The sequence below is a fragment of the Polypterus senegalus genome, chromosome 4 (genome assembly GCF_016835505.1).
Source record: "Polypterus senegalus isolate Bchr_013 chromosome 4, ASM1683550v1, whole genome shotgun sequence".
Lineage (NCBI taxonomy): Eukaryota > Metazoa > Chordata > Cladistia > Polypteriformes > Polypteridae > Polypterus > Polypterus senegalus.
In genome coordinates this window covers 136,718,241-136,736,163 of record NC_053157.1, presented here as the reverse complement: position 1 = coordinate 136,736,163, position 17,923 = coordinate 136,718,241, and the positions used below count along the sequence as shown (strand labels likewise).

General features: G+C 37.4%; 1 protein-coding gene across 1 annotated transcript in view; it reads left to right on the top strand.

Annotated features, from left to right (window-relative positions):
* Positions 1-1,744: 1,744 nt before the first annotated feature.
* The window catches only part of rfc1 (replication factor C (activator 1) 1), a 55,917-nt gene continuing 39,738 nt past the window's right edge, over positions 1,745-17,923 (top strand). Inside the window, exons 1-3 of the mRNA XM_039751307.1 lie at positions 1,745-2,007; positions 14,439-14,516; positions 17,037-17,114. Coding sequence (XP_039607241.1) covers positions 1,861-2,007; positions 14,439-14,516; positions 17,037-17,114 — 303 coding nt within the window. The 5' untranslated portion in view covers positions 1,745-1,860. The remainder of the gene's footprint in view (positions 2,008-14,438; positions 14,517-17,036; positions 17,115-17,923) is intronic.

Sequence of the window (17,923 nt, the reverse complement as noted above, 5' to 3'; positions counted from 1 at the left end):
GTCTCCTAATTGCACGTATTTGACAACATACATAAGTAAACGAGCAACAAAAACATTTCATAACACCTTTAAGTATTTATTCTCTCAAACAGATCCACTATGTCCCAGTCAGGAACAGCATAAGGAGGTGCTGTTCACTTGCATGGACTACTTGTTTCAAATTACGGTGTGCCATGAGCTCATTTTTAAACTATGCAATTGTGAGCTACATTTGTGGTGAAATGCAATAGATGTTAGATACAAAAAAATATCTTGTAAGTTTGATCAGAATCGGTGAAAATGTTCTACACAGATTTTTTTCCATGCCTGACACTTGATTTTTAATTGCTGGCAAAACCTCCACATTTTTTTTTCACTTCTCTGTACACAATACTGCATGTTGTGAACGTTTCCTAGTTTTACAAACTGAATTACTTTCTTGTCACAAAGTCTCTTCAACACATCTAATATACCAACTTTAAAAGTGGTCCTGTTTTAACACTTAAGACCATATATTTCTTCAGCTGATCTGTTGGGATGGAATAAATTGTGAAGTCCATGAAGTAGTTTATACTGCACAGGATGAGCAGAATGTAAATTAATTCAAGAATATAAGATGAATGTTCACCTTTTTCTGAAAGAATGACAAGTTCAATAATTTCATATTTACATCTGTTTACATCCTTTGATGTGTTGAATTTAATTATTCTAGACTCTGCAGATTTTATTTTCGCAACAACAGTAGGGCTAATTGCATGGGTAATTCGTCTGCCATGTACCTTATTGTGGTAAGCAGTCCCTACATTGATGCCAAGTCTCTTGAATATTACAACCTCTCATGCAACCTTTCAGGGGCTTTAAAATGTTCAGTAATTTAATTTGTATTCCCATTGATGAAGGGGTACACTTGATTCCTCATCAACTTTTTCTGTTTCCAACACTTTAATGCTTTTTGATAACTTCATGTTTATTGAAAATGTAGATGACTAAAATTTTAGTATGTAACGAGATTTATTGTGCTAAGCATTAGCTTTTAACTGGTGAAGATTATTGAACTGCCTTTCTGAAAATACTTGGTGGTTTTTTCCTCATGTCTGAATTTTTCAAGAGGTCGGTGGGGCAGTATGAAAAATCACTTAGTGGTCTTTGCTTTGACATTTTCTATCTGTTCAGGCTAGCATTCTTTCAGGCAAAATACATGTAACACTGAGACAACAGTTTAAGAGGAGCTGAATTAATAAATATTGTTGAAACAAAACTGCTGTATAAACCACAGTGAGTTGTTTGCTTTATTTTAAAACTCTTCCTTACAGCCTTTCCATTGCGTGGAAACCATAGCTTTCACGTCGTTGCCATACATTTCTTTCTAAATAAATAAATAAGTTCACTTAAAAATTCACCAAAATGTTTTCAGATTAATAATGTACTCAATATCATAAAATTAATGAAAGGAGAAATTAAAGTGTTAAAAATTTTACTTGGTGGACAATGGGTGGAAATTCTGACCATATGCCACATACGGTTAGCAAATAGCTACAATCCTTTAAAAAAATGAACATAACAAAAAATAAAGACTGATGAAGGTTACAGTACACAGTAGTAAGCCTTTTATGAGTCATAAATATATGTTTGTGCATGCATACGTGTATAAACATAACATGAGAGAGGGGGAAAGCAGATGACATTGACAGTCCCCAGTCATATTTTTAAAACAGTATATAAATTCTTTTTTTAGTTATTAGTTAACACAATTTCTACTGGAAATTATTAATTGTATCACATTTTGTTGCAGATGAAGAAGACACTTTTGAAACTTTGAAAACAACACAGATTCCCCGAAAAAATGGCTTAGGTGCTGACAGCCTTTCTGGAACAACAAAAATGCAAGCTTCAAAGCCCAAGGAGACTAAACCTACAGCCCATAAAAGTCCTGCCAAATTTTCTCCTACTTCAGTACTTGATTACTTTGGGAACAGTTCTGTGCAACGCTCTGACAAAAAGCTTGTAGCAAGTTCAAAGAGAAAAACGGTATGTACAGATACATTTTTTGCTTTTTTTGTTTTACTTTTTTTCTGTTTTTTATTTTATATCATACTTCATTAAACTTCTAAGTATTTACTTTTTAAACATTTGTGTAACCTTTCTCCGGGTTCTTAATACTTATTTATATCTCTGCCTGTAATGATAATGAAATTACTAGCTGTGTTATCTGGCCGAATATTTTTCTGTATACAATATACCCCTACCAGGGCCTTTATTATTAGTTCACAGGAACTCTTTACTCTTTAACATACAATTGCACATGAGTAAAACATTCCTGCTGTAGATCACTTGTTGCTTTTCCTAGTGATTTAGGTTTTGTTGATGGTCATTGCAAAACAATTTTGGAGGAAACTGTGTTTTTTAATTTTAAATTTTAATCAGTAGGAATAATGGGGATTTTGGAGATATATAAAATTGTTAAAATGGCCCAGCACTATAACATGTCTTACTATAAGTCCGTGGCATTGTGGTTTGAGACCATTTTCAACATTACATAAGTGTTAGGCCTTGTTCACACGGGTGTTAAGTTTTTGGATAAACGAACTTCCTCTGAACGTCCTAGACGTTTATGTTGTATTTTGTGGTGGCGATCGATTGACTTCTACACCGGCGTTCGTTTGTCTCTGTCTAACGCCAGCCTGCAGCCCAAATTTTAGTTTGTGTGTTAACCTGTGGAGGCAGTGTCGGGAACTGGATATGAAAGCCCTTGTCGTTTTATTTGAGGTGCCTCCTTTCAATATGGACCATTTTGCTATGTTAGATATTAAAATTCTTGTTTTAAAAATACTCGTAATACTGGCGTAGGGAGAGAAAAAATCGCCGCTACTGGGTTCATCCTCTGACTGCACAACGTCGGGTTAAAGCAGTGCTTCTCAATTATTTTCTGTCATGCCCCCTAGGAAGAAGAAAACATCTTGCGCCCCCCAGCGACTATAAATAGTATCATTTGTCTATAAAATTGTTATAAGTACACCTCTGCTTAACACTGTATCCTTATTAACGTATAAGAGAATAAAAAAAGAAAGAAATATGGACCAATTTACAACAAAGAATAGCTTTATTAAATGTAACAGAAAAGATTTAAAATGCATTCTAAATTCAAAAAAAATGTAAAAGAAAAATAAAAAAGCATGTTCCCCGAGGTCAAACGCTGACCTCCTTGACGGAGCCATGGGGGCGCGCCCACTATTTGAGAAACACTGGGTTAAAGGAAGTTTTTTTTGTGCTTTATGAAGAAATGCGAAAATTTCCGCGCAAGTTTTTTAATTATTGTTGGATGTCGGTTTCCACTTTTGATTGTCTGCTGCAGCTGGTGCAATGCCACATTGCACGCCAATCAACCAATATGCGACTTGGTGTTAGCCCCGAAGAGAGACTACTTGTCACTTTGAGGTAAGGAAACAGTAGTCGAGTGTGCGCTTACACCGGTGTTATGCACTGAAATGCCCCCCCTACATAATCGTTATCAAATATTATATTAGAACATAAATTAATAGGTTCATGGTTTACAAATTACACGAGACAATAAAATAAAATAAGCAATATGAAAATATATATGTTGTATATGAAAACATAAAAATATTAATATTTTTTCATATACAACATGTAAACTTATATATATCCGGTCCTCCGAAGCGTAAAATAAACGCGCAGAAAACAAACTAGAAGCGGTTTCCTTGCGTTCGTTGGGTTTTGAACACCAAGAAAAAGCTGCATGCAACGTTTTTGATGCCGATAAAGCGTGCTGCGGACAAAGCGCCGTCACCAAAGCCCGTGTGAACACTCTCATTGACTCCTACGTAGAAAACACTCGGCGCTTGATCCGCTCACCGGACGCCTACGAACGCAAAAACGCTCGATTTTAACGCCCGTGTGAACAAGGCCTTTTAAAAAAATTATCTTGTCATTGAAAAAATATTTTCCAGCGTTTTCTAGAACACATAATGTTCACTACATTGAGCCAGTCTTGTCTTCTATCCATGTCTTATGTACAGTAATCCCCCGCCTATCACGGAAGTTATGTTCCAGACCCATCTGCGATATAGAAAGACCACTTTTTTTTTAGTTTAAGCCTGAAAATACCCATTCCACTTGCTTTAAACACATGTAAACTTATTAAAACACACTTTGTAAACACATATGATATATGGATGTCTGGCTAAGGATATGAGTAACATCTCTCTATCATAAAACATTTTAATTTCACGCAAGACAAGGCAGTGAGACAGGATAAGAGCTGCTTTACAGGCTTTTAAATGATTGACACGCAGAGCAACAAGCTTAAAAACAATCGGCACAGAGCCAGCACAAAGTCCACTTCTCCTTAGCGGCATTCAGCTCTGTTTCCACCGATCATAAAACAAAGTGGTAGCAGCTTAGTGCGCCTCTGGGGGGATTTTTGAGCGAAGCGATCATGACCAGATCTGAGCACTTCTCTTTTTATCTTGCGTTCAGAAGTCATGTCGTACTGTATTATGAAGTGCATTTATTTTATACTAGAAGCATACTGGTGTTGCAAGGGTAAATAATTTTAAGATGTGGTTCATTTATCTGCTAGACTAGCATTAGTCTGTTCTGGTGGCTCTGTCAAAAAAAAATGTACCCCTGAGATCAGAGATTTGAGTTTAGGCATTGTCTACGATCTTCCGCTAATCAAATGAGGGAGGTGTGCAAATTTTGTTAGAGATTGGTCCAATGTTGTGGATTTAGCTTTTTATATTAGATTATTTTATTGCCCGAAAGCATATCTTTTAATTTTCTTTGAATTTTCCATTACAACCTTTTGCATTCTGTAATTTAAATAATAATTTATACCACAGAGTGACTAATAATCAAATTTGTTTATTTGCTCACATATATCTTGCTCCTGCACAACTATTTAGATGTGAATTTAAAATTATCAAATTATTTGAAAAGCATTTCACAGATATTCTACGAAATTGCTCTGTTCCAGTATGTACTATCCATTCCATTAGAAAAGACAAGCCTTGATTCCCACACCTAATTACATAAGGTCAAACAATAAATGGAGGAAGATAATGAATTGATTTTTTTTTGACTAATGGCAGGCTGAAAGGATGAGTAAACCATTTCAATAATACGTTTTCCCTACATGTAATGTAGTAGTAAAGAACCACAGAAGCCATATGGCACTCCTTGGGAAAGCTTTTGTTAGAATAAGGGGATATAAGCTTGCATAGACAAAACTGAAAACTAAGATACAACTGTGGAATGCTGACATTTTGAGCTGTTTTTGACGTTATTTTAGCTGTGGATGGTAGCACAGTTAATGTCAGTTATTTTCTACTTTTGAGATATTTTTTTAGTTTTTTTATTTTTATACTTCGCCAGGTCTTTAGCATCGAGGCTTTATACCCTGCGTCTTCTCATTAAACTTGTATCTTGCGAATATCTTGTGCGATCTTGCGATGTCCACGGATTTATTTAATTTTAGCCCGGACCCGGCACTTAAAAGTTTCTCTCGCACTTTCGCTGAGGGAGGCTTTCCGCAGTAGCTGCACTTATGAATATGCAAAGCACAGTCCTTCACCCATGAATATTTACCTTATATGGGCAGGCACTCAATTACGTGGGAGGCGTGATGATGCGAGACGCAACTCCGCCTCACAAGGCGACCGAGCTACAGGCTATGGCCGTATACAGTATATGGACGAAAGTAGGTTCCAGTTACGCATAGAATTCCGAAATGAAACCTGCCTAACTTTTGTAAGTAAGCTGTAATGAATGAGCCTGCCAAATTTCAGCCTTCCACCTACACGGGAAGTTGGAGAATTAGTGAGTCAGTCAGGGCTTTGCCTTTTATTAGTATAGATTTAATTTTTGATATTTCCTGATGCTGACTATATGTCATCTACTAATTTGTAAACTTTAACAGTGTATTTTTTTTTTTTTAGGAAATTCTTAATTTGGGTATTTTTTTAATACTGTTGAAGTCACTACTTGATCAGTGTTAATAGCAGTAATAGTAAAAATAGAGATAAAACACTTTCCATGTATGTAGCGCATACTGAACTGAGATCATTCACTTAATAAGCAACAGGCAAAACCTGGGTAGCTCCCTGTGAGCCTAAACTGGGAGAATGTAATTTAACTACAGAAATAAAAATATTTTGGCAATTGAGATTGCTTAATGATACACATCAAATATCTAGTTATGAAACAATATCTGAAGTTACACAGAACCTGCAAATTCCATAATACAATAACCAGGTTAGCAATCAAACCTGAACTCATGGCACTGTGTAATAATAATGTATAAGGAGTGTAATTTCTACATGGTGTGACTGAACTGTATACAAATACCCTTAAAGTCTGCAATGTACACTATAATCACATCTGAATTGTTTAATTTGTCATTTTAAACTGTGCAGCAGATGGTTAAACCTGAGAAAAATATGTCTTTGTCCCAAACATTATGGAGGACACTGTTTATATCACCTTTACCATGCCCAGAGCTTTTCACAAATACTCAAGCAAATACCAGAGGAATAAAAGTAAAGATGACAATAATAACAAAGGATATACATTAATATTAGATATTAAGTACCAAATAAGTATCTAAATGTCAAGGTTCTGAATTAGATTAACACTAGAATTACCAGAGCCTACGAAAAAACTCGTAATTCCGTCCCACCTTAAACTGCTTCTTAAATCCCTTCACACCTCTCCGCCAGCCTTTGTCTCTAAATGTGCTGATAAAGAGAAGCTAGGAGCAGCCAGCTATTCCATCCCCCCACCAATTTAGAACGTGCACGAACTTCTCTCAGCTCATGCCTTGATTGAGTATCTGGGAGTGAAGTGGAGTTTTAGAGTGGAAATAATAGATCGTTGTTTGGAACACACGCATTTCATGTCTGTTCCGTTTCTACAGTAATCTGTGTCAGCACATTGTTAAAACAGAAACTTTTTTTATATTCTAGTAGTAGATGACAAAATGTAGGCATAAACTATATAATGTATGAAGCCTGAAGTCCAAATAGCAAAGAAACATTTTCACAAGAATAACACAATTGCACTTTTATTCAAACATATAACTGCAGAAAGAAAAAGCCGCCTTAACATGCGACATTGACACCAGTTTACTATAACTGACTCCGTGGTTCAATAGATACAGCCCCGCTTGGGAATCAAGGGGTCACGGGTTCGATCCTGCGCCTCTCCCTTTTGAGAAGTAAACTGTTCTTAGTCTTACTGTTTTAGAATAAAACATACATTTGATTTCAGTCTGTAACAGCCGTGCAATTTATGATCTTTGTAAAGGTTAGCTTTTTTTTTATTCACTTTTCACTCTCTCAGTCGCTTCAGAATCAATCCATACAACCCCATCTGACACGGCTGTTTTCACTAAAGACGCGCTATAGCTCTGCAGTGTACCACGATGCATACTAACGCCCCCCGGTTCTGACACACAAACGCTGGCGAAGCTGCCTTCTTCGTATCTCACCGTCACTTGCTTTTCTTTTTATTCAGTTTTATTGAGTGTTCCTGCTGTATGCTTTTTCTTTTGCACCCCAGGACATGCAGAAGAAAGAATGGTAAAGACCAACTTCGGCGCTATATGCAATCATCAGACACTCCCCATCTGCCCGTGTCGCTCAAACACAGGAACATATATTGGTGTAAAGTATAACAAAAGTGCACTTTTATTCAAGTGCACTTTTTCCATCGCCTTTTCCTGTAAGAAGCAGTGTACACACTTCTCTCTATGCTGTGGTTTCTATTACACACCTGAAAGAAAGACAATATATGTGAAAATATAATCGCACTAATGCAATATTATTTGAAAACGAACAGCGCCAGATCGGGTGTGAATTTATGCAGGAACTGGAAATTCTCTGATGCGGACCTTCCCCAGGGAAGAAAGTACAGTGTCAGGTGCTCATTCAGTGTAATAGAAACCATAGCACAGAGAGGTGTGTACACGGCAACAAGTACACGTGTCGTAAATGTAGGAAGGACGGTCCTTGGGTGTGTGGGAACTGTTAATATTTGAATGTGATGATTTTATATAGCACGGAATGAAAATCTGCACTTCTTAGCATTGCACCATGCAAGATGTCGTATCAATCGCCTACTGTATCTTGCTTTCTTTTTCTCGGTTATACAGGTAGTTTTGAATAAAAGTGCACTTGTTTTGTTTGCGAAATGAAGTGTCTGCGTGCACTTTTCGTGGCATTACACGTGTATTTTTGAGCATGCCCGCTTGAGCAGTATAAAAGTATTGAAAAGTATAACAAAACAACGGGCAGATGGGGAGTGTCTGATGATTGCATATAGCGCCGAACTTACTGCTCTTTACTATTCTCTCCTCTGCGTGCCCTGGAGTACAAAAGAAACAGAATACAGACGCGCTATAGCTCTGTGCTGTACCACGATGCATACTAACGCTAGGTTCTGACACACAGACGCTGGCGAAGCTGTCTTCTTCGATCTCACCGTCACTTGATTTTCTTTTTATTCAGTTTTATTGAGTGTTCCTGCCAGTCCCCGCATGTTGCTGTATGCTGGATATTTTCACATGTATTGTCTCTTTCTTTCAGGTGTGTAATAGAAACCACAGCATAGAGAGAAGTGTGTACACTGCTTCTTACAGGAAAAGGCGATGGAAAAAGTGCACTTGAATAAAAGTGCACTTTTGTTATACTTTTACACCAATATATGTTCCTGTGTTTGAACGACACGGGCAGATGGGGAGTGTCTGATGATTGCATATAGCCGAAGTTGGTCTTTACCATTCTTTCTTCTGCATGTCCTGGGGTGCAAAAGAAAAAGCATACAGCAGGAACACTCAATAAAACTGAATAAAAAGAAAAGCAAGTGACGGTGAGATACGAAGAAGGCAGCTTCGCCAGCGCTTGTGTGTCAGAACCGGGGGGGCGTTAGTATGCATCGTGGTACACTGCAGAGCTATAGCGTCTTTAGTGAAAACAGCCGTGTCAGATGGGGTTGTATGGATTGATTCTGAACGCGACTGAGAGAGTGAAAAGTGAATAAAAAAAAAAGCTAACCTTTACAAAGATCATAAATTGCACCGGCTGTTACAGACTGAAATCAAATGTATGTTTTTATTCTAAAACAGTAAGACTAAGAACAGTTTACTTCTCAAAAGGGAGGGCGAGGATCGAACCCGTGACCCTTGATTCCCAAGCGGGGCTGTATCTATTGAACCACGGAGTCAGTTATAGTAAACTGGTGTCAATGTCGCATGTTAAGGCGGCTTTTTCTTTCTGCAGTTATATGTTTGAATAAAAGTGCAATTGTGTTATTCTTGTGAAAATGTTTCTTTGCTATTTGGACTTCAGGCTTCATACATTATATAGTTTATGCCTACATTTTGTCATCTACTACTAGAATATAAAAAAAGTTTCTGTTTTAACAATGTGTTGACACAGATTACTGTAGAAACGGAACAGACATGAAATGCGTGTGTTCCAAACAACGATCTATTATTTCACTCTAAAACTCCACTTCACTCCCAGATACTCAATCAAGGCATGAGCTGAGAGAAGTTCGTGCACGTTCTAAATTGGTGGGGGGATGGAATAGCCGGCTTCTCTTTATCAGCACATTTAGAAGACAAAGGGCGCTGGCGGAGAGGTGTGAAGGGATTTAAGAAGCAGTTTAAGGTGGGACGGAATTACGAGTTTTTTCGTAGGCTCTGGTAATTCTAGTGTTAAGAAACAAGAAAGAAAAAAAACGAAATCCATGAACAAATAACAATTTGGGTACAATTAATATGTAGGAAAATAGATATTAATTTTACAATCAACTGCAATAATAACAAACAATGAATAGGATTAAGAGTGAATTTTCATTATCAGTGTTACAGCCATACTCTGGATGAACATCTGCCATTCAATGGCTATTCGTTTGAGGTTCTCGCCAAGCTCTGTGCTGCTGGAAAGTAAACAATCAGAGGAGTCAAGCAAACACCTGAAGTTTTTTTTTAGTTTGTTTCTGCATAAGATATCAAGTTTGCAGTCTACAATAAAGCAGATAGTTCTGGAACTTTACCGCTGATGAACTGAATGTTAAGCACAGTGCAGTGGTGGGTTCTGACCCAGGTATGTCACCAAAAGACATACTGCTTATAGTGTTTAGATATGGGAACTGTGCGGCTGACTAAAGGAGTACCCCATTTGGGTTCACAGCTTTTTACCACAGAGCAAATCTTCGAACTAAAATGATTTGGCGATAATGGTGAGATTTGCACTGTGGACGGGTGGAGCGTAATGGTGATGTTGCACAAGATATTAGGGACTGGCACAAAGAAAGATCAGCTGACGTTACTAGGAGATGCTCAGTGCTCAGAGATGGGTTCTGCGTGGCTGGCTGAAGGATTTTTCCATTTAGCTCACGCCGCAAGTGCTGGCCTCTGAGTTGGAGACTGCGGGTTTGTGACTTGCTGCTGACCGCTCACTTCAGAACAAGTCTTCATACTAAAAGGAATTAGTGACAACCCTAACCCTAATTTACACTGTGGATGAGTGGAGTGTAGTGGCAATGTCTCAGGTGGTGCAATGCTCACAGTGCATAATTAGCCATGCAGTGCTATGCAAGAGACTGCTCCAGCACACAGTGATCATTATTACATATCCACTGCCAAGACCCCACAATGCTATCATTATGGTCAGCTATATGTATACAGTAATCCCTCCTCAATCACAGGGGTTGCGTTCCAGAACCCCCCGCGATAGATGAAAATCCGTGAAGTAGAAACCATATGTTTGTATGGTTATTTTTATATATTTTAAGCCCTTATAAACTCCTCCACATTGTTTATAAATATTCTCCCCACAGTTATACAGTAAACCCTCGTTTATTGCGGTTAATCCGTTCCAGACTCTACGCGATAAATGAATTTCCACAAGTAGGATTCTTTATTTATAAATCTAATATTTTTGCAGTTAGAGCATAGAAAACCTGTTTACGACTACGGATTCCTGGACATTTTTATTCCAGCGTTCCCGGAATGAAACTGCTGTAATTCCTGGGAAAACGAGAACGCCAAGCTTGCATATATAGCGTATAAAAGTGTAAAAATCGATCAAGAAATAACAGAGTTATCTATACTAATAAAAGGCAAAGCCCTTACTGACTGACTCACTGACTCACTCACTCACTCACTGACTCATCACTAATTCTCCAACTTCCCGTGTAGGTAGAAGGCTGAAATTTGGCAGGCTTATTCCTTACAGCTCACTTACAAAGCTTAAGCAAGTTTCATTTCGAAATTCTACAGGTAATGGTCATAACGGTCGACAACATCCGCCATGTTGAACTTTCTTATTTATGGCCCCATCTTCACGAAATTTGGTAGGCGGCTTCCCTGCGGTAACTGAAACCGATGTATGTACTTATTTTGATGGTATGACGCCACTGTCGGCCGCCATATTGAACTTTCCAACGTCACTAATTTTCCAACTTCCCATGTAGGTAGAAGGCTGATCCCATCTTCAAGAAATTTGGTAGGTGGCTTCCCCTTCTAACCGAAACAAATGTACGTTCTTATTTCAGTGGTGTGACGCCACTGTCAGCCGCCATATTGAACTTTCCAACGTCACTAATTCTCCAACTTCCCATGTAGGTAGAAGGCTGAAATTTGGTACTTATTTCGGTGGTATGATGCCACTGTTGGCCGCCATATTGAACTTTTCAACGGTCTTTGTTATTTATGGGCCCATCTTCAAGAAATTTGGTACACGGGTTCCCAACGCTAACTGAATCCTGCTTACGTACATATACAAGTCCATAGCCTGCAGCTCGGTCACCGTGTGAGGCGGCGTTGGGTCCCCCATCCCAACGCCTCCCACGTTGTTGGCTGCCTGCCTATATAAGGCCGTCTGTCGCTCCAGTCTCTACATTCCCTTCCTTGCTTCGTCACAGTATTCACATCTCCCTGCTGATAACTACAGCCTTTTTATTTAATCCACGGCTTCTCTGCTGTTTTATTGTTCATTTATTATGATTGTAGTTATTGTGTAGGTATTTTAGACTTACTTTACATTGTTCAGGTACCCATTTCCTTTATCATTCCAACCGTACCCCCATTAATATGTCTATCGAGGTGATCACCATCGATCGAATTGTTCGGTTGTCGCTTTCAAGTTTACCGAAATGGCCAAATATTTTACACCTTTGGACAACCGCCAATGCCTCTTAAACATCTTAGATTCACAGGTGACGATTTCAGTAGTGGACACTTTGAAGTTTAGAAATGTTTAAACTCTCGAAAGCTGGATGTGAAGTGAGTATCAATGAAACTGGTTGTATACGTACAACACTTGACAGATGCCGAATGTCTCTTCAACACAAGTCCTACAAATACTGTCGTAATTGAAACAAACCATGAAACTCAAACCGATTATGACAGCAGCAATCCAAGCTGTGAGATTTGAAACAAGATTACTGTTCACATGGCCAACTGTACGTTGCATGCTCAACAGTAAGCTCAGCGCACAGCTTGGTCATATTACAACCGAGGGCCGAACTCACAATGTGGTATACAAAGAGATCCTTAACAAATAATTATTGGTATATTTTTTTCTCAGTTTAAAAAGGTTTAATTTTCTTCTTAATAAAAGTTTTAAGGCAGTACTTCGCTGCTGCGAAGCGCGGGTATTTTGCTATTAAAAATAAGTGTTGTTCTAAAACCGTTCATATGTGAGATGCCCATGCACTGTGTCATCCCGGGCGCCCGGGTTTCCCGGGAACGAAATGTAGGGTTCCTGATTTTCATGGAATGGATAAACCCTTCCGGGAATGGATTCCCTATTTACGACCACCTAAATACGTTTTTTAATATTATTAGATCCCTCTAGACATGAAATAACACCCTTAAGTCAAAAGTTTAAACTGCTCCATGACAAGACAGAGATGACAGTTCTTTCTCATAATTAAAAGAATGCAAACATATCTTCCTCTTCAAAGGAGTGTGCGTCAGGAGCAGAGAATGTCAGAGAGAGAGAAATGCAAACAATCAAAAATCAATATGTGCTGTTTGGCTTTTTAAGTATACGAAGCACCGCGATAAAGCGGCAGCAAGGAAGGCAGCAATGTGGAGGTAGTCTTTCAGCATTTTTTAGAGGAGTGTCCGTTTCCTCTAGGCAAACAGCCTCTTTGCAAACAGTCCTTCTCCTCACACCCACTCCGTCAGGAGCAGAGAATGTCGGAGAGAGTGAAAGAGACAGAGAAAAGCAAACAATCAAAAATCAATATGTGTGGGAAGCATATCGTATATCATTGAGGAGTTTTATTTAATATGTAATACGTGCTCTGATTGGGTAGGTTCTCAGCCATCCACCAATAGCGTCCCTTGTATGAAATCAACTGGGCAAACAAACTGAGGAAGCATGTACCATAAATTAAAAGACCCATTGCCGCAGAAATCCGCGAACCAGCGAAAAATCTGTGATATATATTTAACTATGCTTACATTTAAAATCCACGATGGAGTGAAGCCGTGAAAGTCAAAGCGCGATATAGCGAGGGATAACTGTATAAAAAAAATAAAGCATGCAAGGTGGAAAACCTGCTGAAATTCTGTTCAGATTTGCGTCATCATGTACAGTATGTACAAAAGAGATCAGCAACAATCTTTTGGTATGTGTAAATGAGTGTTTTGTGAATGGCTGCTACAGCTTTATGATGTCACTAGCCAACCCGCGGCGTAGCATACGCCACATAATCAGGCCGCTTTTTAAATGATTTTTAATCACAGAGGAAAAAAATAAACATTTGAAAAATCCGTAATTTAATAAACCACCAAGAAAAGTAACATTGCAACATTGTTTTACACACCGCATATGGCGATTCACCTCCGCGAGAAACATGCCTCTATTAACAGTCAACGTGGGTTGGAGCTGCATGTGACCTCTACGACAGACGAATATAAATGACGCTGGTTTTTCTGTGTCGCGTCCGAGTTGGTGGGCGTGGCTCTGTGAGTTGTCGTCGTATCCAATGGCCTTGGAGTTGGTGGGCGTGGCTCCTTCCTGCGTGCGCCATAGGTGTCTCACTTGTCGGCTTAGTGAATCCACGCCCCTTCCGGCGTGCTTTCCATGGTTGTCTTGCCTTAGTGAATTATATATATAGATGCTGGTTTTAATTACTAAAAGTTTGCCAAAGCCAGCCACACATTGAATTTCCAGGAAAACATTCATTAGACAAGGTCAGTGTAACACGTTTCTTGCATACAGAAAACGCTTCGGCAAACTTCTCCGATCAACACTATGCAATTGGTACAAATCTTATATCTTAAAGTCTTTTCTGCCTTTATTTCTATTGTGATGCTGTTTTTTCAATATTAACATAATGAATGTACAGAGTACTTTTATGCATTTTTTAATGTTTACTCTAGATTTCTTATAAAATGTTTGGCGTTTATACTTTTTCAGACTGTGGGGAGCACCGATAACTCCACTCATGAAGATGAAGCAATTGCCCGTCAACTTCAAATGGAGGAGGATGAGGAGGTGGGAATCTTTTTTGTTGTATATTTAATTCTGTTTTCTTTTGAATTGATCTCTTCACTGACTTGACAAGGAAATCTCAATATATATTCCAGTGTTGATATTGTGCAGGGAAGTGGAAGCACTGTTCCATCCAGTAGGCACTGAAAAATATTGAGATGTACTGTAGAGAATAAACTGTTTTCTTTGTCAGTGGTGTAAACTCTGCCTTCTTCGTATTAATATTCTGTTTAGAAATTGTACAGTCTCTGACACAAATTTTTAAAAATGAATTGTTCAACACCTTTTAAAACCTGCTTTTCGCTGGTTTTGAAATATTCCAAAATTACGATTTCTTTGTTTACAGTCTAATGAAAAGGTACTGTAATCGATTCCTTTGTTTCATGCAGAGTTGTCTGTTGTGATGGTTTATGGTAAAGCTTTTCAAATTTTTCGCTTACTTTTGTGCTTCAAATTCACTCACTCTAGTAAGGATCAGTATATTAAACAGTCATAAGGTACAGTGTTTGACCCAGGTGCCGAGTACAGACACATGGAGCACTGTAGGTTAAGATAACCCAATACAATGACTCCTCTTTTTTAATGCATTAATTAGCTGCCAGATAAACATGATTAAATGATTTTGAAGGTGACAATTATACTCAGTTTGCTGAGAGTCTTCATGTATGTATTTTTTTTAATATTAAAATTATTATTAAAATTTAACTTCTCTTGTTGTTTGTCTACACCTTAGTTTGGAAGCTGGCACAGTTAGTTGCGTGTTACTGTGATAGTTAATTCTACTGTAAATCCACATACAATTTTAAGAGAATTGAATTGGTGAATGGCAGTATTAGCAAGTATCTGAAAAAGGAATAAACTAAAAGTATTACCACACCAAAGAAAAGAAACAAATGTTAGAGACACAGTGGTTCAGCTGTGTAGCCTTCTTCTGGTGTATAAGTTAAGAAAAGATCTATGTCTTATAGAGCTACATACAGTCATTGTGCAATTTCATCAATGTGAGTAGTTATTTGCAATTGCAGGTTCTAAGTAATATATTTGAAAAATAGCCACAATGTATAAAACTGAAACAGCTATTAGTAGAGGTTACACATACTGTACATTGATTGAATTTGCACTTTATGTTAGATAGAAGGAAAGATTTTTGCAATTTTCATTTTTGTAAGTTTCAGGAACATTTGGGAATTTTTTGATTGCTACTGATTTAATGTTACATCTGGGATTATTGACATCTTTTACTTTTGAACACCTTTGTGTTCATTGGTCACAAATAACTGTTCTGTATCAATTTATGTAGAATTCTCAAACCTGTGAATCCATTTTGGGTGAATAGTTTGGGCGTTAAGACAGAGCACTTTTGTCTCAGCAGCATTGGGCACAAGGCAGGAAGCCACCCTGGATAGGGTGCAAGTCCTTCCTTCTGTCAATGGAACATGCACACACAAGATTGGAAAGCCTAATATGATTTTATGTAATAATTATATAACAGTTCTTATTGCAAAACTAATCATATTACTTTATATGTGAGTTAATCTTTTTGTTTATCGAAATGTGAACAGTAAAATTAGCATTAGCTGAGAATGATGGAGACAATTTACAGTGTTGGTTATAATGAAGGTTTTCTGGAAATATCTGTGTGATACCACCATCAATGTTAATTAGCATAATGGTAATGTTTAAGATGTTGGCATGTTATGAATTCAAAAAATGATATTTTAATAACTTTTAAGGCATTTTAGGACAATTACTGAAAGCCAACTAACTGTTAGAAAAATACTGCTTTTAATATTTTCTGATTCCAACTGTATAGCATATGGTTAGGACTGTGAATGCTCATTTCAGTTTGTAGGATTAGTGTCCTGACTTCTGATACTTGCTTGCCTGTCTTTGAAATTCAGTTTAATCTTGGCAATCAAATCCATATTGAAGTCATACATATTCCATTGAATTAAAATGGCAACTTTTTTGATATTTTCCTACAGTGATATTTACATGATACTAATGTCTGAATTTGTCCTTTTACTTTTTTGTATACTGTTCGTATTCATAACTGTGTTTAGTTGTCAGTATAGTGTTGTATTTACTTTGTATTTTAGTTATATTGTATTTGTTATCCTAATCAACAAGACATGTCACATTTCGTTTAGTTGTTTCTGGGCGACTTGACACCTGACCACCGAGATTCAAAACAGCATTGGTTTGTCTGATGATAGTGATTATTTCAAACATGTTTAATGATATTTTGTTCAAAGGGGTACATGATGGTTTAGTGGTCAGTGCAGCAGTCTGATAAATATCAGGATACTGATTTGGTTTTTGGCAGGTTTCTCGTGGCAAGTTCCACTATCCCTAATACATCCTATCCGTTTAACTCCTATGGGTTTGACCCATTTGCTATTCTTACTTTGTGGGAGAACAGAGGTTCTGGCACTCTTATCATCCTGTGATATAAAGGCAAGTTTATAAAATACATAATTTTTGTTCAGCATTTGTAAATGTTGTTTTATTATTTACCTATAGTTAGAACGACAACTTCATGAGGATGAAGATTTTGCAAGAACACTGGCAATGCTAGATGAATCTCCAAAACATAAAAAGGTATAAAGTTATTTTTTATTGTGTGTGAATAGTGAGAACAAATAATGCATAATGAAATAAATGGACAGATATAACTTTATTTGGAAATGTGTCTTTTTACAGCAGTTCAATTAATAAGTAAAAAAATATGCAAATATTACAACAAACACACACAAAAAAAACCTCAAAAGAAACTTTGGGCTTGGCTTTAGAGATATATTTTATATTATAATATATTAGCAGAATACCCGCGCTTCGCAGCGGAGAAGTAGTGTGTTAAAGAAGGTACGAAAAAGAAAAGGAAAAATTTTGAAAATAACGTAACATGATTGTCAATGGAATTGTTTTGTCACTGTTATGAGTGTCGCTGTGATATATATATATATAGCAAAATACCAGTGCTTCGCAGCGATGTCATGTGTTAAAGAAGTTATGAAAAAGAAAAGGAAGCATTTTAAAAATAATGTAACATGATTGTCAAAGTAATTGTTTTGTGTATTTGGTGGCAGCGTCACAAAGTTATTTTCGTCTAGCTGCATCAGAAAATGTACCACGACGTCTGACACACCTCCTTTTTACTGTTTTCTCACAGCTTGGATTGCTGCTGTCATATATATATACACACACACACACACATACATACATACATACATACATACATACATACATACATATATATACTTGTGTGTATGTTTGTATGTGTCTATATGTGTGTGTATAGCTTTGGTCACTGAGTGCAAGGGAAAAATAAAAAATTAAATAAAAAAAATAAAATATAGTCTGTAAGTTATTAAACAGTAAAACATTAACGTTTTAAGAAGTACAGGTAC